The sequence below is a fragment of the Schistocerca nitens genome, chromosome 9, assembly GCF_023898315.1.
Source record: "Schistocerca nitens isolate TAMUIC-IGC-003100 chromosome 9, iqSchNite1.1, whole genome shotgun sequence".
NCBI classification, from domain to species: Eukaryota; Metazoa; Arthropoda; class Insecta; order Orthoptera; family Acrididae; genus Schistocerca; species Schistocerca nitens.
In genome coordinates, this window is record NC_064622.1 from 268,064,847 (window position 1) to 268,087,725 (window position 22,879).

General features: G+C 46.5%; 1 protein-coding gene across 1 annotated transcript in view; it reads right to left on the reverse strand.

The window, feature by feature from the left end:
• LOC126202907 (codanin-1) overlaps window positions 1-22,879 on the reverse strand; it is a 185,846-nt gene that overhangs the window by 140,288 nt on the left and 22,679 nt on the right. The window contains exon 3 of the mRNA XM_049936987.1: window positions 9,459-10,213. Within this exon, the coding sequence (XP_049792944.1) occupies window positions 9,459-10,213 (755 nt within the window). The remainder of the gene's footprint in view (window positions 1-9,458; window positions 10,214-22,879) is intronic.

Genomic DNA, 22,879 nt, shown 5'->3' on the forward strand with positions numbered 1-22,879 from the left:
TTTCATTAGGTGAGCCTGAACTGAAACAAATCCAAGAACTTACCACAATCTGATTACTTCTGTCTTAAATGCTTCGCATTAATGTAGATCTACAAGCCACTGTATGTCTGCTCTTTAGACTCTGTTACTTCCAAGCTTTTTGAAACATGCTTGTGTGCATCTGTGGAGATTGCCCATTATCTTACACTCAGGTAGATGTGTTAAAGACCTTGGCCACTGTTCTCCCACACCCTATCTGTTTGATCTAGTCCATTTTAATTTCTCTCACTTAAAAGAAATTCTGTTTCAAAGGGCACTTTTTTATGACATCAGCTTTCAAGATATACTGAACATACTAAAAAGCCAGCACAGTTCCAACAGTGCTGCTAACAAAAAAAAAATCAAAGAGAACTTTTTCTGAAAAAAATCACTGCACAGTTTTCTTGGCAAATTCATTTATTACACATTGTATTTCAGCAATCACACTTGATGAAGTCTTGAGAAGACCCATGAAAACAGTTTATCACATATTGGGTCTAATGGTGTGGCAATACTTCCTCACAGTGTATGCCACCTATCCGTAAATACTACTTTATGCCCAAATGCCAGAGTGTATGGTGTTAAAAATTTTCAATAAAATAAAAGGCAGTAATATATTTAAAATGGAGCTTGGTTCACTGAAAAGATTTCTCTTTACTCTTCTGGTGGAAAAGTGTTATTATTCTGTCAATGAATTCATTGAGGACAGCTTCACAGTCTGAACACAGGGATTGTATTACATGTATTATTTTATGTACTTTTGTAACTGTAACTTAGAAATGTAAAATATAATGTAAACTTTTGTATTTCTCTTAAAAAAGTGAAAAAAAGTTTCTTTTGTAAACCTTGACATGTCTCCTGTACATCAAATCAAATGATTTGAAAATTGTACGTAATGAGATGAATAAATCACATATAACATTATCACTGCGGTGCTTGCTTTTCACTTGCAGGAGCTAGTAATATAGAAAATTTCAACAGCCTTTTTGGTTGCAGCGTCCTATCAGGAAAACTGATTATTACTTTTATCATCCCATATTACATAGTTAAATAGTGCTCTCAAAAATGGACACAAACAGTCTCAACCGCAAAAACATTTATTTTGATTGCAACTGGATTAGGTCAGTTTTTGACCATCCTCAGACACTTATACCATGGTGGAAGGTGGTGGCGGTGAATGGAGTGGGTGTTGTTTCCCATGGCTGATTTTATTCACTGGTGTAGTTGTATAAGGGGTGCTCAAAAAGTTTCTGTTCAACGACTGTACTATTAAGAATCGGTACGCCAATCAGGCAAAACTGCCGTGAGCATTGAGCCAATCGTCTCACGTACACACCAGGATGATGGTGCCCATTTGGTAAAACACCATGTCCTGCTGCTTGAAGAAGTCTGTAGCTTCCTGCTGCACATCCATATCCAACAGGAATTGTTAACCATTCAAGGCCTTTTTTAAGGGACCCAATGCATGAAATCACACAGGGGCAGATCACGACTACAAGACACGTGCTCAAGTGTCTCCCACTTGAGTTGGCGTACTTTCTGCATTACAACATTTGTGATATGGGGACTTGGGGTGATCGTGAAGGTGACACATCATTCCATAACAGTGGTTTCTGACAGACATGCTGCTTATATACATTCTTGATTCTCCAATGGATGTTTACTGGCATTTGTCTTTCAGCAGCCAAGAAGAGAATAACATGATTTTGGTGCTGTTTGGATGTAAATAATAGTAACTTCACCACAGTTCACATTTCCACATTTATCACACACGGCACTCTTATACCTGCATCAGAGACCCACTACGTTGCATACACACTACAGCAACGCCCTCCAACGGAAACTTTTTGATCGCCCCTTATATGATGAAACCTGGGATTTTTTTAAGCACAACCTCACCTTCATTTCTCACTCTGGCAGGGTAATAATGTATTATCGATTAGAAAAGCCCGGGTCCTTCATTTGAGCAACAGCATGGGCATGGGGTAACAGGAGAGTAACATTACATTAGAGCATCCCCCAGAAATCATTGACAGCCACCAGGAATAATATGAAGGTAGCAAAATGTCCTGTTTTTGAAATGTCATGGATAATAATATTACATGACTACACACTCTAAGCAGAATATGTTGTTCTTATGGTCTTCAGTCCAAAGACTGGTTTGATGCAGTTCTCCACACTATTCTAGCCTGTGCAAGCCTCTTCAACTCTGCATAGTTGCTGCAACCTACATCCATAACTCATTCCACTGTAGTTCAAAGTGGTTATTTTGAAAGGGACAGTAAAAATTAGGGAAAAGGTGAAAAGTGTCTAGTATTTTGGCTAGTAAATTTCGGTTCAGCTTGATACGCAGATTTGATTTGTATAATTATACTTACATGGATCATGCAAACAAATTTATTCATGCTGGATAAAACTAGAAGAGTGATTTTAAGGGGAGATTACACTACTACACTTAATCTAGCACATGCTGTTATAACGATTTCTTTGAGTACATATGAAAGCGAAGGAGCGAACGCAGGCCCAGCAGCTCTAGTGTGCAGAGGCAGTGACTTAGAAGCTATATGAGCTACGGTGGCAGACAAATATAAAAGGGCAAAGTCCAGCTGTAGAAAGGTGCTTATTATGGCTTTCACCACGTAAGAGAAAGGTGCCATGAAAGGTTTAGTTCTCCAGTGATGAATTCAGAATGGCAGTTGGGCATTCTGAAAGATAGATACCTCTTAGCTGCCCTAAAATACATGGAAACAGGGCTCTAAAAAAAACTGTAAAAAGGCATGCTGAAAAGTAATGCTTCTGAGATGGTAGGAGATGGTTGGTGTCACAATATTTAATCACATTTATTATTTATTACCAACAGATGCAGCTTGTACACTTATGATGCAAACTTTATTCTGGACTCTGCACTTTATTGACTGGCATGTATTGTTATGTGAATAATAGTTTTAAGGTTTTTTTTGTGTGTGTGTTTGGGTTTAAGGGCGCTCAACTGCTGAGGTCATTAGCGCCCAGTCACTGTTGTGAGAGCACATGGAATCTGGTAAAACTCAAGGGGATGGGGGGGACACCAGAAGGACCTGACAAAGATGCAGATAAAATAAGTAAAAAGGTTAAATGTCTTTGGACAAGCCAGTTAAAGTTATAAAACGCAGAATACGAGCAGCTGCTCGAGCGTCATCAGCTAAAACATCCGGTAAAGTAGATGGCAGGGACAGGACAACACGAAATTGACTAAAACGGGGACACGACAATAAAACATGGCGCACTGTTAATGCCTGACCACAAGGGCACTGCGGGGCTGGGTCACCGGAGAGCAGGTAGCGGTGGCTAAACCGGCAATGCCCAATCTGCAACCTGGTCAGAAGGACCTCCTCGCGCCGAGATGGTCGGGAGGATGTTGTCCAAGCAATTGGGAGCGGTTTTACTGCCCGGAGCTTGTTTCCTTGGAGGGTTGACCAAGCATCCCACCACAACGACACAAGCCTCTTACATACATCCCCACGAACGTCAGATGACGGGACACAATGGGAGGCTGGCCGAGGCAGGAGGACTGCAGCCTTGGCTGCAGCATCCGCAGCCTCATTCCCAGGCACTCCTACATGTCCGGGAACCCACAGAAAGCTGACAGAACCACTATTATCAGCGAAAGAATGGAGGGACTGCTGTATCCGTTGAATCAAGGGATGGACCGGATAGGGAGCTCCAAGGCTCTGAAGAGCACTGAGTGAGTCAGAGCAGAGTACATACGATGAATGGCGGTGGTGGCGGGCATACTGAACAGCCCGATGGAGAGCAAAAAGCTCGGCCGTAAAGCTGGAACATTGGTCGAGGAGCCGGTATTTAAAGGTGGCAGCCCCGATGACAAAGGCACAGCCGACACCATCGTCAGTTTTGGAGCCATCGGTGTAAATAAAGGTGTGACCGGCAAGTCGAGCACGAAGTTCGACAAACCGTGAGCAATACACTGCAGCCGGAGTACCCTCCTTCGGGAGTGAGCTGAGGTCGAGATAAATATGAACCGGAGCCTGGAACCAAGGTGGTGTCGGGCTCTCACCCTCTCTGAAGGTGGTAGGGAGGGCAAAATCCAATTGTCGAAGCAGGCGACGGAAGCGGTCTCCGGGGGGCAGCAGGGCAGACACATACAACCCGTACTGACGGTCGAGAGAATCGGCGAAGAAGAACTTGTAAGAGGGGTGGTCGGGCATAGACAACAGCCGGCAGGCATACCGACACAGCAGTACGTCGCGCCGGTAGGTCAATGGTAACTCGGCAGCTTCAGCATAAAGACTCTCGACAGGACTAGTGTAGAAGGCTCCGGTCGCAAGACGTATCCCCCGATGGTGGATGGAGTTGGGCCGGCGTAAGAGGGATGGCCGAGCGGACGAAGCTCCCATAATCCAGCTTCGATCGGACTATGGACCGATACAAGCGAAGCAGGACAGTGCGATCCGCTCCCCAAGATGAACCGCTAAGAACTCTGAGGACATTAAGGGAACGTGTACAACGGGCCGCCAAATAAGAGACATGTGGAGACCAACACAGGTTCCTGTCCAACGTGAGCCCTAGAAACTTAGTTGTGTCCACGAATGGGAGAACAACGGGACCGAGATGTAAGGATGGCGGAAGGAACGCTTTATATCGCCAAAAGTTGATACAAACCGTCTTCTCTTCAGAGAACCGGAAGCCATTTGCCACGCTCCATGAGTAGAGGCTGTCTAGACAACGCTGAAGGCAGCGCTCCAGGAGGCATGTTCTCTGGGCACTGCAGTAGATCGCGAAGTCATTGACAAAGAGAGAGCCTGAGACATTAGGTGGAATGCAATCCATAATTGGATTGATCGCGATGGCAAAAAGGGCTACGCTCAAGACGGAGCCCTGAGGCACTCCGTTCTCCTGGAGGAAGACGTCGGACAATACGGAACCCACACGTACCCTAAACTTTCGATCCGTTAAAAAGGAATCAATAAAAAGGGGCAAGCGACCGCGTAGGCCCCACCCGTGCATAGTGCGGAGGATACCTCCTCTCCAACAGGTATCATAAGCCTTCTCCAAGTCGAAGAACACGGCTACCGTTTGGTCATAAGCCTTCTCCAAGTCGAAGAACACGGCTACCGTTTGGCGCCTTCGCAAAAAGTTGTTCATGATGAATGTCGACAAGGTCACAAGGTGGTCAACAGCGGAACGGCGGCGACGAAAGCCGCATTGGACATTAGTAAGTAGCCGTCGAATATTCAAGAATCCAGACTAACCGAGCATTAACCATGCGCTCCATCACCTTACAGACAGCTTGTAAGAGAAATGGGGCGGTAACTAGAAGGAAGGTGTCTATCCTTCCCGGGTTTGGGTATAGGAACAACAACGGCGTCACGCCAACGCATGGGGACTTGACCTTCGGTCCAGACGCGATTGTAGGTACGAAGAAGGAAGCTTTTGCCCGCCGGAGAAAGGTGTGCCAGCATCTGAACGTGAATGGCATCTGGCCCCGGAGCAGAGGACCGGGACAGTGCAAGCGCACGTTCGAGTTCCCGCATAGTAAAGGGGGCATTATAAGTTTCCAGATTCAGCGAGTGGAAGGAAGGTCGCCGAGCCTCTTCTGCCTCTTTCCTGGGAAGGAAGGCAGGATGGTAATGGGCGGAGCTTGAAACCTCCGCGAAAAAGCGGCCAAAGGCGTTGGAGACAGCCACAGGATCAACAAGGACCTCATTACCTGAGGTCAGGCCAGGTACCGAGGAGTGGGCCTTAATGCCCGACAGCCGGCGCAGGCTACCCCAAACGACGGAAGAGGGAGTAAAACTGTTAAAGGAGCTGGTGAAAGAGGCCCAACAAGCTTTTTTGCTGTCTTTGATGACTCTACGGCATTGCGCTCGGAGTCGTTTGTATTCAATACAATTCGCCAACGTAGGATGGCGGCGAAAAGTGCGTAAAGCACGTCGTCGAGCACGGATAGCGTCCCTACAAGCCTCGTTCCACCAGGGGACGGAAACGCGACGTGAAGAAGAAGTAGTACGAGGAATGGAACGTTCAGCAGCATTGATGATAACAGCCGTGAGGTATTCGACCTGACTGTCACAACTGGGAAAATCGTGGTCCGGAAAGGTCGCCAGGGAGGAGTAAAGTCCCCAGTCAGCTTTCAGTATGTTCCAGCTCGAAGGACGTGGGGATGGGGTGTGGTGCAGGAGACGAACGACACAGGGGAAGTGGTCGCTCGAATAGGTGTCAGAAAGGACATACCACTCGAACCGACGGGCAAGAGTGGTAGAACAGATCGAGAGGTCCAAGTGGGAGTAGGTATGAGTAGAGTCCGAGAGGAAAGTCGGGGCGCCAGTATTGAGGCAGACAAGATTGAGATGGTTGAAGACATCCGCCAAGAGTGAGCCTCTTTGACAGGATGCAGGAGAGCCCCAAAGGGGATGATGGGCATTGAAGTCGCCAAACAATAAAAACGGCGGGGGAAGCTGAACGATCAGCCCGACTAACAGCAGATGACGGTGGAGTGTAGACGGTACAAACTGAAAAAGTAAAAGCAGAAAGAGTAATGCGGACAGCTATTGCTTGGAGTGGGGTGGTCAATGGGATGGGATGGTAATAGACATCGTCCCGAACGAGCAACATGACCCCACCATGAGCTGGGACACCGTCCACAGGAGTGAGGTCATACCGCTCCGAGGTATAGTGGGTAAAGGCAATACGGTCAGTCGGGCGCAACTTGGTTTCCTGGAGACCAAGGATGAGCGGACAGTGCAGACGGAGGAGCAGTTGTAATCCTCCCGATTAGATTGAATACCTCTTATGTTCCAATGAAACAATGCCATCGCTAGTCAAAAAGTTGGGGGAACGAGACGGGGGAAGAGCTGGTCACCTCGACGGCCGCGGAGGGCCAGGTTGCGAGGGAACAACGCTACAACCGACGGGAGGCAGATCCGGTTCCATCGACTCGTCGCCAGCTGCGGCCGCTGTCCCTGATTGTGTAGGAGGGGCAGCATCGTTTGCCGACGAAAGGGCAGCTGAGCGCCTGGCAGCAGAGCGTCCCGGCGAAACTGAGGACGGCCGGGAGCAGCGACTCACGGATGGAGCGTCAGACGAAACACGCCGGGGTGGAGAGGGGGATAGAGACTTCTTCTTGGAGGCCTTCTTGGAAGGCCGAGGAGGCACAGGGATGGTGGGCTGGACCCGAAGAAGGTCCTCACGTGCGGGGTCCGTTTTGGAATGCCGGACCTCAGAAGCTGGGGTCCGGAACGTTTCCCCGATGGACGCCTGAGAAGAGGATCGCTTCTCAGGTGGCGTGGGGGCAGGAGGAGGAGGAAGGGTGGCCCCTGGGGCAGAGGGGGTGGGGGCCACGGGGGAGGAGGATTTGGAAGGGAGGGATTTGGGAGGCAGAGGCAGAGCCCCCTGATGGGCGGAGGAGGCGGAGGGGGGACAGGATAGGGGTGAGGATACCGCGGAAGGAGTGGACACAACTGAGGCAAACGAAGTGGTCAATGGCACGGGATGAAGGCGTTCATACTTCTTCCTGGCCTCAGAATAAGAGAGCCGATCCAAAGTTTTGATTTCTTGTATCTTCTTCTCCTTCTGATATGCGGGGCAGTCTGAGGATCTAGGCGAGTGGACGCCAGGACAATTAATGCACCGAGGTGGTGGGGTGCATGTATGTTCCTCACGAAGAGGACGTCCACAATCGCCACAAAGGGGCTCAGCCTCACACCGTGACGACATGTGCCCAAAGCGCAAACACCTAAAACAGCGCCTAGGAGGCGGGACGTAAGGTCGCACGTCACACCGGTAGCACATCACCTTTACCTTCTCCGGGAGAACGTCCCCCTCGAAGGCGAGGATAAAGGCCCCGGTGTCGATGCGATGGTCTTTGGGGCCGCGCTGGACTCGCCGGACGAAATGCATGCCTCGGCGCTCCAGGTTGGCCCTGAGCTCCTCATCAGATTGTAGCAGGAGGTCACGATGAAAAATAACCCCTTGCGTTCTATTTAGTGCCAGATGTGGGACAATGGATACTGGGATGTCCCCTAGGCGGTTGCACGCCTGGAGCGCCGCCGACTGTGTGGCGGAGGTGGTCTTGATAAGAACGGACCCTGAACGCATCTTGCTGAGAGCCTCGATTTCCCCGAAGATGTCCTCAATGTGCTGAACAAAGAACATGGGCTTGGAGGTGGCGAATGTCCCTCCATCGGTTCGAGAACAGACCAAATAGCGGGGGAAGTACTTCGCCCCAAGCCGGTGGGCCTGTCCCTCCTCCCATGGAGTGGCCAAGGGGGAAAGGGCAGGAGAACCAGAACTAGAAACGGTACCTTTTCTTTTGAAAGACTCGGCCGCAGAGCGACCTGATACGTGTTGACGTTTCATCTGCGAAACGTCCGCCCCGATACCACCCACTCCGACCAGGGGCTCTCCCCACGGGCGCCACCCAGCCGCAGCAAGGGCCACCAGGCAGGATGACCATTGCCGGGAGTCCTGATGCCCCAAGGAGACGGGCATCAACTCCTTGGCCGACGTGGGGAGGGTGCAGCTCAGGTATCGGCAGTACGATCCCTGTGTTGTCAGGGGGCTACAACCTAGAGGGTACATGACGACCCCACCACAACAGGCTGGCTACCGTGCTGGATTTCTAGTGCCATGGAAAGTCCATCATGACCGCTGGTGCAGATGGAGATGCACTATGGGTGTAACTTGGACAACCCATCAGGCGTTTAGGCCCAATTTGAGGAATAGTGGGTATGGTTACAACGCTGGTGCAATGCTGAGTGCCAAGGTCTTAGTGCACTTAGGACCAGTGGTACACCACGTAAGGTGTCCTTCCTCAAAAGGCTCGTACTTCTGTAGAATTTTGAAAAATGGAGGTCAAACCCCAAGGGGGACCATCACATGGAAGGCCGAAACGGTTGAAACTCCTTTTAGTCGCCTCTTACGACAGGCAGGAATACCTCGGGCCTATTCTTACCCCGGACCCGCAGGGGGTAGTTTTAAGTTTGAAGCATGGAGTAGCCAGAATATATCACTACAAATAATTGTACTCTGAGACAAGTTTTAGCTACTATGGATTCAATTCAATAGATTTCTGTCTCACATTAAGGTATATAAACATGATTAAACTTGTAGTTACTCCCCCCCCCTCTCTCTCTCTCTCTCTCTCTCTCTCTCACACACACACACACACACACACACAGAGCTAGATTGTTCTAGCATTGCAGCCAAACTGGGCAACAGGGAAGGTGGACACTGTCTGAAAGCTTTGCTACAAGGTGGTGTTTTTTTTTTCTACCAATCAATGTCTCGACTATAACAGGAACGGTTATTTCTATTCATTCCACTATTTGTATGCCATGCAGAAATTACCCATATCCCACAAATAGATCCAACAAAACACCAAGACAAAGGAGATTAGAAAGGGGGAGAGGAGAAGGTAAATGAAATATATATGTGAATATTACCTTTCTGATTATCATTTGGTTTTTCACTCTGATTAGTAATTAATCTTGTAGGCTTTATTCGTCGTTTCTGGCTCCTTGATGGTTGCACATTTTCTTCGTTGATATTGGAGAACCCATGACCATGAGTTTGATTCCTATGGCCCCTCTTCTTGGTCAAACTTCTGTTACTATCCTTGACAATGAAGTCATTGAGACTAAAAGTACTACATGGCTTATTGATTTTTCCAGTGAATTGAATTTTTTCCCAGTGATGAGATGGTGAGGCAGGATCTGATGAACTCCTGGACAAGGGTGACACAGAGCTAAAAATAGACCGTGTATGTTCTGGACTATCAGTTGGACTAAAAATTTGTGAGAATCTATTTTTTGGAGTTGATGGATCAACTTTCGTCAGAGCTACCTTCTTTTTTGTTTCAGATTTTGGACTATCTCTGTTCTCTAGGTGACAAGTTTTGGTTCTCAACTCGTCTTCTAAAAGCTTTTGTCCAGAATTTTGTTTCCATGCACTATGAGAATTACATATGGTTGTCTCTTCAGATGCACAATTCCCAATGTTGTTGAGCTTATCATTTTTGATCACTTCACAAGTATGTTTTGATTGCAAGTTACATGGAAACAACTCTACTTTCTTAGGTCTTGAGACTTTATTCTCACTGTTACGTCTTAAAACTGAGCCGGAACTAAAATTTTCATTTTGAGCTCTAGCCTTTGTTGGTTTTAGAGGAGTTGTCGCAGAAGGAGATGGTTTAAGAGCACTGAAAAATAAATGAATGAATGAATAAATAAATAAAAAGAACAGCACTTATAAATAATGACTTATACATTAAACAATGGAAAATCCCGGATGGAATGTAAGAATATAATGAAAAGGATAGTTGCTAGTCCCCATGTAACTGAGATGCTGAGTTGCAGAAAGGCACAACAAAAACACTGTCACACAATTAGCTTTCGGCCAAAAAGGCTTTTGTCAAAATTAGACAACATACACACATGCACACACTCACCCAAACATAACTCACACACACGACGACATTCAATGGCAGCTGAAGCCAGCCTGTGAGCAGCAGGGCATTGTGGGAGAGGCAGCTGGGTGGAAGTGAGAAGGTGACTGGAGCAGGAAGGGGAGTGGTGTGGGACAGTAAAGTGCTGCTGGGAGTGTGCTGGGCAAGCTGGAGAGTGGGGTGGCTAGGTGCAGTCGGGAGGTTAGATGGAGGGCAGGGGTGAGAGGAGGGGGCGGGCGAGGTTATCAGAAAAGGAGAGAATTAAAGAGACCGGGTACGTTGGTGGAATAGATGGCTGTGTGGTGTTGGAATGGGAACAAGGAAGGGACTACATGGGTAAGGACAATGACGAACGAAGGTTGACACCAGGAGGGTTACGAAAATGTAGGATATATGGCAGGGAGAGTTCCCACCTGCACAGTTCAGAAAAGCTGGTGTTGGGAAGGATCTAGATGGCACAGGCTGTGAAGCAGTCATTGAAATCAAAGACATCGTGTTGGGCAGCATGCTCAGCAACGGGGTGGTCAGTTGTTTCTTGCCCACTGTTTGTCGATGGCCATTCATGCGAACAGACAGCTTGCTGGTTGTCTTGCCCACATAGAATGCAGCACAGTGGTTGCAGCTTAGCTTGTAGATCATATGACTGGTTTCACAGGTAGCCATGCCTTTGATGGTATAGGTGATGTTTGTGACAGAACTGGAGTAGGTGGTGAAGGTGGGAGAATGTATGGACAGGTCTTGCAACTAGGTCTATTACAGGGAAATGAACCACGAGGCAAGAGGTTGGGAGCAGGTGTTGTGCAGGGATGGACCAGCATATTGTGCAGGTTTGGTGGATGGCGTAATACCACTGTGGGAGGAGTAGGAAGGATATTGAGCAGTACATTCTTCATTTCAAGGCATGACAAGAGGTAGTCAACACTCTGGTGGAGAATGTAATTCAGTTGCTCCAGTCCGGGGCAGTACTGAGTCACAAGGTGAGTGCTCCTCTGTGGCCGGACAGTGGGGCTTTGGGAAGTGTTGGGTGACTGTAAAGATAATGCATGGGAGATCTGTTTCTCTACAAGTTTGGGAGGGTAATTACGATCTATAAAGGCCTCAGTGAGACCCTCTGTATATTGTGAGAGGCACTGCTCTTCAATCAAGATGCAACAGCCATGGGTGGCTAGGCTGTATGGAAAGAGACATTTTGGTATGGAATGGGTGGCACCTGTCAAAGTGGAGGTGTTGCTGGTGGTTGGTAGGTCTGGTATGGACAGAGGTACTGATATAGTCATCTGGGAGGTGGTGGTCAACATCAAGGAAGGTGGCTTGATGAGTCAGTAGGACCAGGTGAAGCGAATGGGGGAGAAGGTGTCAAGGTTCTGGAGGAAAGTGGATAGGTGTTCTCACACCCGATCCAGATCATGAAGGTGTCATCAATGAATCTGAACCAGGTGAGTAGTTTGGTATTCTGGGTGTTTAGGAAGGATTCCTCTAGGTGGCCCATGAATAGGTTAGCATAGGATGGTGCCATGCTGGTGTCCATAGCTGTACGCTGGATTTGTTTGTAGGTAATACCTTCAAATTGTGGATGAGAATATAGTTGGTGATGGCGACTAGGAAGTAGGTGGTTGGTTTGGAATCTGTTTGCAGTGGGAAAGGTAGTGTTCAATAGCCATGAGGTCATGGGCATTAGAGATGTTAGTAAGGGAGGTGGCACCAATAGTGATGAGAATGTCATCGTGTGGTAAAGGGACATGAACTGTGGAGAGTTGGTGGAGGAAATGGTTGGTATCTATTATGTACATGGGTAGGTTGCGGGCAATAGGCTGAAGGTGTTGGTCTACAAGAGCAGAGATTCTCTCAGTGGGAGCACAAAACTCGCCACAATTGGGCATCCTGGATGGTTGGGTTTATGGACTTTAGGAAGCATGTAGGAGGTAGGAGTGTGGGGAATGGTACGGGTCAGAAGAGAGATGAACTCTGGGGAGAGGTTCTGGGATAGGCTCACAGATTTGAGTAAAGACTAGAGATCCTGCTGGATTTCGGGAGTGGGTCACTGTGGCAGGGTTTGTAGGTGGATGAATCTGACAACTGATGGGGTCTTTCTGCCAGGTTATCCCTGCAGTTCAAAACGACGGTGGTGGAGCCCTTGTCAGCAGGTTATAAGGTCGGTGTTAGATCTTAGATGGTGGAACTATGGACCTCCAGGAACTAGAGCAACATGCACAATGCCACCTCAAAAAACCCTCCAACCTGTTCATTTCCTACTCCTGCCTTGGACTACCACTGTCCACCACCTCTACAACAATCTCCAAACCTCTCCCACGTCCCCTCATAGCTGAAAATACCTGTCTCGCAGACCTACTACATTTACCCCGCCCTCCCAAACTGCCTCCCACCACCACAAAGAATCCAGAAACTAAACAGACCTGAAACACAATCACAAACCTTTCCTCCAAAAGCTTTAGCCCTCAACAGTATCAGTCCTTTCCAAGGGCCTCATCTTTTGCCCCACCTCCAAATTCAATCAAGCCAGACTTGTTAAAGACCTTCTCTCCTCCTCCGGGTCCCTACAGTGGAAAAACTTTTTTGCCACCAACCCTACCAATCAGACTCAACCAAAGACCAATGTTGAACCCTACCTGACTCAGTTTACACCTCCAGCCAGCTGTGATCGCCCCCACACACACTGTTGCCAAATCACCCAGTTAACCTTCCAGAATTACTTAACCCCAAACTCCTAATTCCTCAGCATACAAACCAACCTTGCAAACGCAGAAAGATCCGCAATCCACCACCTAAAAACTGTTCCTGACCTTATTATTCTACCTGCTGACAAAGACAAAGGCTCCACTGTTGCTGTTTTGAAGCACAATGATTACCTGGCAGAAGGACTCTGCCAGCTGTCAGATTCATCAACCTACAAACCCTGCCACAGTGACCTATTCCAGAAATCCAGTAGGATCTCAAGTTTCTACTCAAAACCTTAGGCCCATCCCAGAAAATCTCTTGGAGACAATCGCTCTCCTCACCTCTAACATTCCCTGAACTCCTGTCTTCTACACGCTTCCTAAAGTCTATAAACCCAACCACCCTGTATGCCCCATTGTGGCCAGTTACTGTGTCCCCACTGAGAGAATTTCTGCTTTAATAGACCAACACCTTCAACCTATTACCCACAACTACCCTACTACATAAAAGATAGCAACCATTTCTTCCACTGTCTCTCCACAGTTCATGTCCCTTTACCACATGGTGCCCAGCTCATCACTACTGATGCCATCTCCCTTTACACTAACACCCCTAATGCCCATGGCCTTACTGCTACTGAACAATACCTTTCCCAGTGCTCAACGGATTCCAAACCAACCACCTCCATCCTAGTTGCCACGACCAACTATATTCTCACCCACAATTACTTCTCCTTTGAAGGTATTACCTGCAAACAAATCCAGATTACAGCTATGGGCACCAGCATGGAACCATCCTATACCATCCAATTCATGGGCCATCTAAAGGAATCCTCACCTGGTACCTGGTTCAGATTCATTGATGCTATCTTTGTGATCAGGACTGAGAGTGAGGACACCCTATCCACATTCCTCCAGAACCTTGACATCATCTCCCCCATTTGCTTCACCTGGTCCTACCCAACCCATCAAGCCACCTTCCTTGATGTTGACCACCACCTCAAAGATGGCTATATCAGTACCTCTGTCCCTATACCAATTACTAGCAATACCTTCATTTTGATAGCTGCCACCCATTCCTTACCAAGAAGTCCCTTCCATACAGCCTAGTCACCAATGGCCATCACATCTGTAGTGACAAGCGATCCCTCTCACAATATACAGAGGGTCTCACTGAGGCCTTTACTGATCATAATTACACTCGCAACCTTGTACAAAAACAGATCTACTGACCCTTATCTTTCCAGTCACCCAACACGTCCCAAACACCTTTCTTCAGGTTCTTATCCCTGTAACAGACATAGATGCAAGACCTGTCCCATACATCCTCCCACCGCCAGCTACTCCAGTCCTGTCACAAACATCATCTATCCCATATCAAAGGCATGGGTACCTGTGAAATTAGTCATATGATATACATGCTAAGCTGCAACCGTTGTGTAAAATTCTACGTGGGCATGACAACCAGCAAGCTGTCTGTCAACATGAATGGCCATCGACAAACAGTGGCTAAGAAACAACTGGACCACCCTGTTGCTGAGCACGCCATCCAACATGACATCATTCATTTCAATGACTGCTTCAGAGCCTGTCCCACCTGGATCCTTCCCAACACCAGCTTTTCTGAATTGCGCAGATGGGAACTCTCCTGCTGTTTATCTTATGTTTCTGTAACCCTCCTGGTCTCAACCTTCATTCGTCATTGCCCTTACCCATGTAGCCTCTTCCTTGTTCCCATTCTAGCACCACGCAGCCCTCTATTCCACCAATGCACCCAGTCTCTTTACTTCTCTCTTTTTCTGCTAAGCCCCCCCCCCCCCCGCCCTTCTTCTAACCTCCCAATGCATCTAGCTGCCCCACTCTCCATCTCGCCCTGCAGTAATCTACCATCCCCCATCCCCTCCCCTCCCTGCCCCAGCCTCCTCCTTACCCCCAACCAATTGCCTTGTTGGCCAAAAGCTAACTGTGTGACGAGTCTTTTTGTTGTGCCTTTCTGTGACTCAGCATCTCTACTATATGGTGAATAGAAACTATTCTTTTCATTATGCTGAACTTATACATTATATATAAAATAGAGCTACTGATGTACTACAATTTGCTATGTTCAGGTAATGAAGTTATTTTAAGACTAGTTATTTCAAAACTTAAGGTACACTAAATGTTTCTGGGAAGTCATGTGAATTAGCTACACGTAATACCATTTCAATATGTATTTGTTACTCATGATTCTGTAATAAGAGGATTAATTGACCACTCTTGACACAGTCTGGTGTGAACAATCTAAGAAAGGATAATCTATTGCCACAAAACTGGACAAGGGGACATGACTATAAAAGCGAACTCACAATAGTTATAAAGTACAAGCAAAAAACACACAAACACACTTTATATTTGTACATGACAAGTCAACAACAATAATGGAAAATCTAAGGTTGGAGTATCAACAATTATGAAAAGAGAGTTGCAGATGGAAAGACTGTCGTCTGCAACTCAATGTGTCATCTTTATGGTGAGTAGCAGTCTATCCTTCATACAACAATTACAAATTACGGTACGGTGCGGTCTAATTAAGGACCAAAAAAAATTTCAGTTTTGTATTGGTTTCAGTCATAAACCAGCCAAATCATCAGCTTGGCCAAAACCAGCTTTCGTGAACTCATCCATGAAGTCGAGTCGCACTCGGAATGGATTCAGTCAACAACAGTGGTTGACTTCAGTTGGCGGGGTGCCGTTTAACTATTAGGGGATTCTTTCCCTACATGTAAAAAGTGTCATTAAATCGTTGTTAATCACAATTCATCATACCTTATAGCGATATTCTTATACTGAGTTAATAACAATTTAATTCACTCATTACTGTACTTAATGGAATGGGTTATCATATTGTTATGCTGAAAGGTTTTATTAACGAGTCTCCTCGAAAGCAAGTTTTTTTTTTTTTTTTTTTTTAAATAATCAACATGGTGTCACAATCCCCGAGAAGATGTCAAAACGACCAAGAGGCATAGTTTGTCAGAGAGGTATGACTCACACCGAAGTGTGCAGAGATACACAGGCAAGTGTGTCACTGACTTTATTGCATCGAACATACACAGCGGGCCTTCTACTGAACTCGGCAATGGTGCTGCGCACCGTGTGTGCATGGAGGCCAGAATCCGCAGTGTTAGCTCCCAGTCACCCAGCCTTGCTGGTATAGCGCTCCACTCATACCACAGCCAAGTGGCTGCCGTGTGTGTTGCTTCGCCCAGTGGCCCAGAAAATGGTTGACTGCTCTCTCAAGGGCAACTCCTGGACCCCACGTAGAGGCCAAAGGGAAACAGCCGACCACCGTCATTGTCGTGAGCCTTAGCAGTTCTGGCTGTTGACCCAGTGCAGCTCCTTCAGTGCCCACAGACAGCTCTGTACACGGGACCACAAATTTACGCCCCAGCCCTGGCCCTGCAGACAGCAGCTTGCAGTCCACCGGATGATGCCAACCTGGGAGCGGAAGCTAGTAGCTCTCTCGCTTCTTGCTCCAGTGTAGCTACAAGGTGTGACACATCCCGCCACAGCAATGATGTTTCCATGCAATGGAAGTTGTAAGTAGAGCAAGCCAGCCGGTTGGCCACCGATATCCATCACGAAAAGGTCGTTGTGGTTGGCATGCAACTTAAATAATCATCATTCTCTCCATCTCTAGATGCAGACAGAATGGTGACACAACTTCCCACTTTGAGCCTTTGGGCTTGTTTATTTATGTCTTTTCTCTATGCCTTTGATGTAGTTCCTATGGAGGGGACAAGCGGAGTGCTCTTTGATAATTACTACATCAGCTTTCCTCAGCCCACTTTGGCCCCTATACATAGGTCACTAGGTGCTGTTGTAACTGCATTGTGTGGGTTCTTTACAGCACGCCAGTGCCCTGTGCTGCCCTGATTACTTCAAATTTGTATGCAATGCTTGCCGGGCGGTGCTTTCTAGCCTGCGAACGGTGATGTAAACCTACCTCGCAAATTCATTTACAAAATACCAACATCTCCCCTGCCTGCCTACTGATATGCCAATTGATCCCTTAGCTACTGCCTTCCAGCCATAGCTTTGCGAAATTTACAAGAATTCCCCAAATCAGCACCTGTATTTATTCATGACGTAGCATACCTCTTCCCTTCCGAGAAGATTCATTGCATATCTTTAACGTTGCTCAACTACCTTAACCCTAATAATCTACTCATTGAGGACAATCTCCCAAATTTACCATCCTGGACTTCCATTTACATTTTATTACTACCATGTATCCCTTATCATACCCTTGTATGTCAATTAAGACATTAAAACTAATTGCTTTCCTGACCAACAATTCTACTGATGACTGGTATGCTGGCACATCCACAGTCAGTACCCTCTTGCAACTTAGCCAGAAGTACAGTGCACAAAAGCCTACTAGAAACATGCCACAACTGGTGGCTGATATGCTTAAGACTAATACTTTGTGAGCCTGTTATTCCCAGAAATGGTTTACATGCTGCCACATTTGTTCCATCGAAATTCCCCCTTGGTAAGACTCTATTACTCTGTCCAAGGACTGGAAAAGCTCTGGATTGAGAGTGTCATTTAAATACACAAATTTTGAAGGGTAATGCCCTCAGAGATCCTTCTGGTCAATATAATGTACTGTGCGACAATGTCATAACAGCTGAGCCTGTGAGCATAGCTGGAAGACAAAAATCTGTCCCGGCTACCTCGCAAGTCGCATTAGTGATCATTCTGCTATCCTGAAGCTTGAGTTTTTTCAATATTACTGGTCTGTCTCCTTCATAGCAGTTCAACCATACATTTTGCAGCATGATCATGGAATATAACCAATGAGAACCCACCCTCTGGAAGTATGTTTGGGCTGGCAGAAGCTTCTTGCCACAACTCATCCCATTTACTTACCCCCAGAAACAACCTCGCTTCACATGTCCGCATATCAGTCCATACTTGGCCACCTAGACAGATCACAAATTACTCTATCACCCCTTTGCTTGTACACAAAATCGACAAAGAAAAACAATATTAGTAGTAACGACATGAAAAACTAACAACTCCATGAAGAAAAACAATAAATATCCCTACATAAAAAGAAAAACCCTATGTACATTTCACCTCCTGATTGGTTGCCGATAACTGTGGTATCCCCTCTACCATCCCTTTAAACGGTTTTATGTTACTGACATGTATAACAGATGTTTTTGGGGGAATTGTATCTTCATGTTGAACAATGAGGTCACTTCCACAACCTAATAAGGTCCCTGGCATTTTGTTAAAAATTTCTTGATTTTCCTCTTTGACATATGGCATTTTCCTGCTGTACACTGTCTCAAACGGCGAGAAGTCCGTTGCAGTACGACTTTTCGAATATGCAGACTGTACATATGGTAAATAGGTGTCTAAACCATCGTTCTGGAACCTACATAATAGCTCAACATCGTTGGAATTTGTGCATGTGTTCCATTCTCCCATTAGTCTACGGATGAAACGAACTTGTCTGTAATTTCCTTATACACAATACACGGCATAGTTGCTTTATTCATTCCGAGACAAAATTCGTACCTTGGTCTGTAATTATAGTCTCAGGAAACATAAACTTTAATATCCAGTTGTTTACTAATGCTTGCCCTATAGTACTAGCCCGTTGGTCTGCCATCGGTACCATTATCACAAATTGAGAAAAATGATTGATTACCACGAGAACATACCTATTTCCTGCAAGTGTCTTGTTAAATGACCCAAGGCCATCCAATCCCAACTTAGAAAATGGACTGGACACCTCTGGTAACCTTTGCAATGGCACTTTATCATGTGTGATGTCAGCCCTTTGCATGCATGGTGCACAGTACTTAACATACTGCTCCACATCACACTTCCTGTTCCTCCAACAAAACTGCTCTGCTCCATGTCCGTCCATCGCACAGCACCCACCATGACTCGACAACATATGGTCACGAACTTGCTGCAAAACTTCCTTCCGAAAACCCTCTGGAACCACCAAATATGGGCCACACCTTGTCCCTCAAGCACAACAAAATGTAGCTGTGACTTAAATGCCTGGCACTCCTTATTCCTTGCTAGTGCCTATTGTCACTCTTCAACGCTCCTCCCTACCATACTTAATATTTCTACCCCATGGCTTAATGAATCTGCATTTGCGTGAGACCTCCTTGGCTTATGGATTACCTCATACTTCAAATGGTTCAAATGGCTCTGAGCACTATGCGACTTAACTTCTGAGGTCATCAGTCGCCTAGAACTTAGAACTAATTAAACCTAACCAACCTAAGGACATCACACACATCCATGCCCGAGGCAGGATTCGAACCTGCGACCGTAGCGGTCACTTGGCTCCAGACTGTAGCGCCTAGAACCGCACGGCCACTCCGGCCGGCTTACCTCATACTCAAATTCACTAAGCGTAAGTGGCCACCGAGAATCTACTAGATGGATCTTTCAAACCAAGCAATCATTTCAATGGGACATGATCTGCCATGACCTTAAACTTCCTACCATACAGATAACACCAAAAATATGTAATATCATATATGATCGCCAACATCTTTTTCTCCGTTGTTGAGTAGTTAAGATCCACCTTGTTTAACTGTCTTGAAATGTTTGCTACCGGATGTTCCTGACCATCCACCATCTGTCCCGAAACACAACCGACTGCCTCATTAGAAGCATCACACAAAAGGAAAAACTCTTTCTTAAAATCCATAAGAACCATAACTGGAACTGAAACTAATATTTCAACTTTTCAACCACTTCCTGACTTTTCTGTGACCAATGGAATTTTGTCCCCTTTTTCTGTAGCTTGTTCAACGGTCCAGCTGTTTTCGCAAAGTCTTTCACAAACAGTCTATAATAATTACAGAGTGCAATGAATGACTGTACATGCTTAGTTATTTGTGGTATTGTGTAATTTTCTCTGTAATATGAGGATAGGTTCGTATCCCACACTCACTAATCACATGCCCCAGATAGTTACTCGAGTTTGCGCAAAATGGCACTTGTCTACACTTAATGTCAAATGTGCTGATCGTAGTCTACTAAAGACATCCTCCAAACATTTCACATGCTCCGATAGGTCCTTTGAATAGACAATTATATCATCGAGATAGACTAGACAGGTTTTTGGCTTTAATCCTCTCAGAATCCCATGTAACAACCGCTGAAAAGTTGCCAGTGTGTTCTTTAATCCAAATAGCAGGCATTTGTAATGAAAGCGTCCTACTGGGATGGTAAATGCTGTTTTGGCCTACCTTCAGGCACCACCTCCAATTCATGGTATCTGCTCCTGAGGTCCACTGTTGTAAAGAAGTGACACTGACCCACATTATCTAAACTTTCCGTGATGTTTGGAACTGGATAATCATCCGAAATGGTTCGTGCATTTAGATATCTGTAGTCACAGCAAAATCTGTATTTGTGTGTCCCATCAGCTGATTTTTTTGGCACAATGACAATATTTGCATTCTAGGGACTATCATTCGGTTCTATCATCCCCTGTAGTAGTTGTTCACTAAATTCTTCTACCAATGGTTGAAACTGCTTTGCTGTAAAGTATGGCTTCCTATAAATTGGTCCACTATCCTCTGTTGGTATGTGATCATGCATCAGCTGGACTGCTGGTAACCTTCCATTCCCACAAAATAAATCTTTAAACCTCAAAAACAAGTTCTCCATAGCCATTCGATCACTGCCCTTCAAATGATCTACTTTCCCTAGTAATACTTCCTTATCGACAGTTTGCTTGTGGCTTTCCTCTGGGCTCAACCTATCAAAGTCCTTATCATCCAAGACTTCTAGAGTGGCTATTATTGCATCCTTTGACAGAGTCACCTCCCCTCTGCCAAAGCTATCCACATTAACAGGAATCATCTAATCCCGATTACTGTCACTCGAATAAAACAATGTGAACTATCCAACTCTTCCTTACTTAAGAGTGGTTCAACCACATATAATGTTTCCCTCGGGAAATCGGTTTCCACTGAAACCCACACTGTCTTTCCTGTATGTGCTGGTATTTTAGCTTGTTGATCAATCTTTACTGAAAATGTACACAGTTTTGCTGGTCTCACCTTCATGATAGGTGAACCTTGTGCCATTGTCTTAGTTGCAATTGTTTCCCCTAGTTGAAATACAGTCTCAAGGAATTTCACTGTGCATTGCAAAAGATCAATCTTAGCGTGATGTTTGTTGAGAAAGTCTACCTGAGAATCACTGAACAACCTTTGCCAATGCATGGCAACACCTTCATGTGTTCACTGAACTTAAGTTTCCCAACTGAAAACTCCATTACTGCTGTATCCAATGATTCCACCCTATTATCGTTATCTCGCAAATCCCAAGAAACCTGTACCATGGTGGCCCCAGTCTCCTTCTTCCCATGAGGTCCAGACTGATAACGGACACATTCACATCTGTGTCTACCAAAAATCTCTATTTCCTGCCACCCGCTAAGCCCACTAAGCTACATTCTCTCTCTTTTTTTTTTTTTTTTTTTTTGGGGCGCAAAACTTCTATGGTCATTAGCGCCCGGTCCGTGACTTAGGAAGCAGTAAAAAACCTAAATTTAAAACCAGCAGCAATGAGAACGAAAGTCATAAAATTGGAGAAACTAAAAGCGGAAGGAAGGCTTAAAAATCCACTACAGAAAGGGGTTGGTTGTCCCCAAAAAAAGCTTCAAATGACTGACGTCATTTCACTGGCACCAATAAACTTGAGAACGCGGTCGGCGGAGCGCGTGTCATCTGCTAAAATCGACGATATATCAGGCGATAGCTGTAGACGGGAGCGTAACGGATTAAAATAGGGGCACTCAATTAAAAGGTGTCTTACCGTCCACAGCTGAGAGCAGTGGGGACAGAGTGGGGGAGGATCGCCGCTTAAAAGATGTCGATGGCTAAAAAGGCGTGCCCTATCCGGAGTCTAGTTAAAATTACCTCCTCCCGACGACGCGGTCGGGAGGAAGAGGTCCAAGCACAAGGAAGAGCTTTCATGTCCCGCAATTTATTATGGGTAAGTGTCGACCAATGCGTGTGCCATAAATGAACAACATGTCGACATAGAACGCTCCGTAGATCGGCGAAGGGAAGCGATTGAATAGCTGGCCGAGGAAGTGAGACTGCAGCCTTGGCTGCAATATCGGCCGCCTCATTTCCACAGATACCAACGTGTCCCGGGAGCCAGAGGAACGCCACCGAGACGCCCCCCAGGTGGAGCAAGCGCAGACAGTCCTGAATCCGGTGGACCAGAGGGTGCACAGGGTAAAGAGCTTGGAGACTGAGGAGAGAGCTGAGAGAATCTGAGCAGATTACGTACTGTATCCGCTGATGGCGGCGGATGTAGTGGACAGCCTGGAGAACAGCGTAAAGCTCCGCAGTATAAACCGAACACTGGTCGGGAAGCCGAAAGTGATTTGGGGTATCGCCAACAATATAGGCACTCCCTACACCTAACGATGTTTTCGAGCCGTCGGTGTAAATAAATGTGGCGTCCGTCATTTGTGCACATAGAGCAGCAAATGCCCGACGATAAACAAGTGAAGGGGTACCATCCTTGGGAAATCGACAAAGGTCACGGAGCAGGCAGATCCGGGGACGGAGCCAAGGCGGTGCTGTACCCCAAGTTGTCAAGAAGGTTTGAGGAAAGCGGAAGGAAAGAGAATGGAGTAGTTGACGGAAGCGGACTCCCGGTGGTAGTAGGGAGGAGGGGCGACCTGCATACCCTA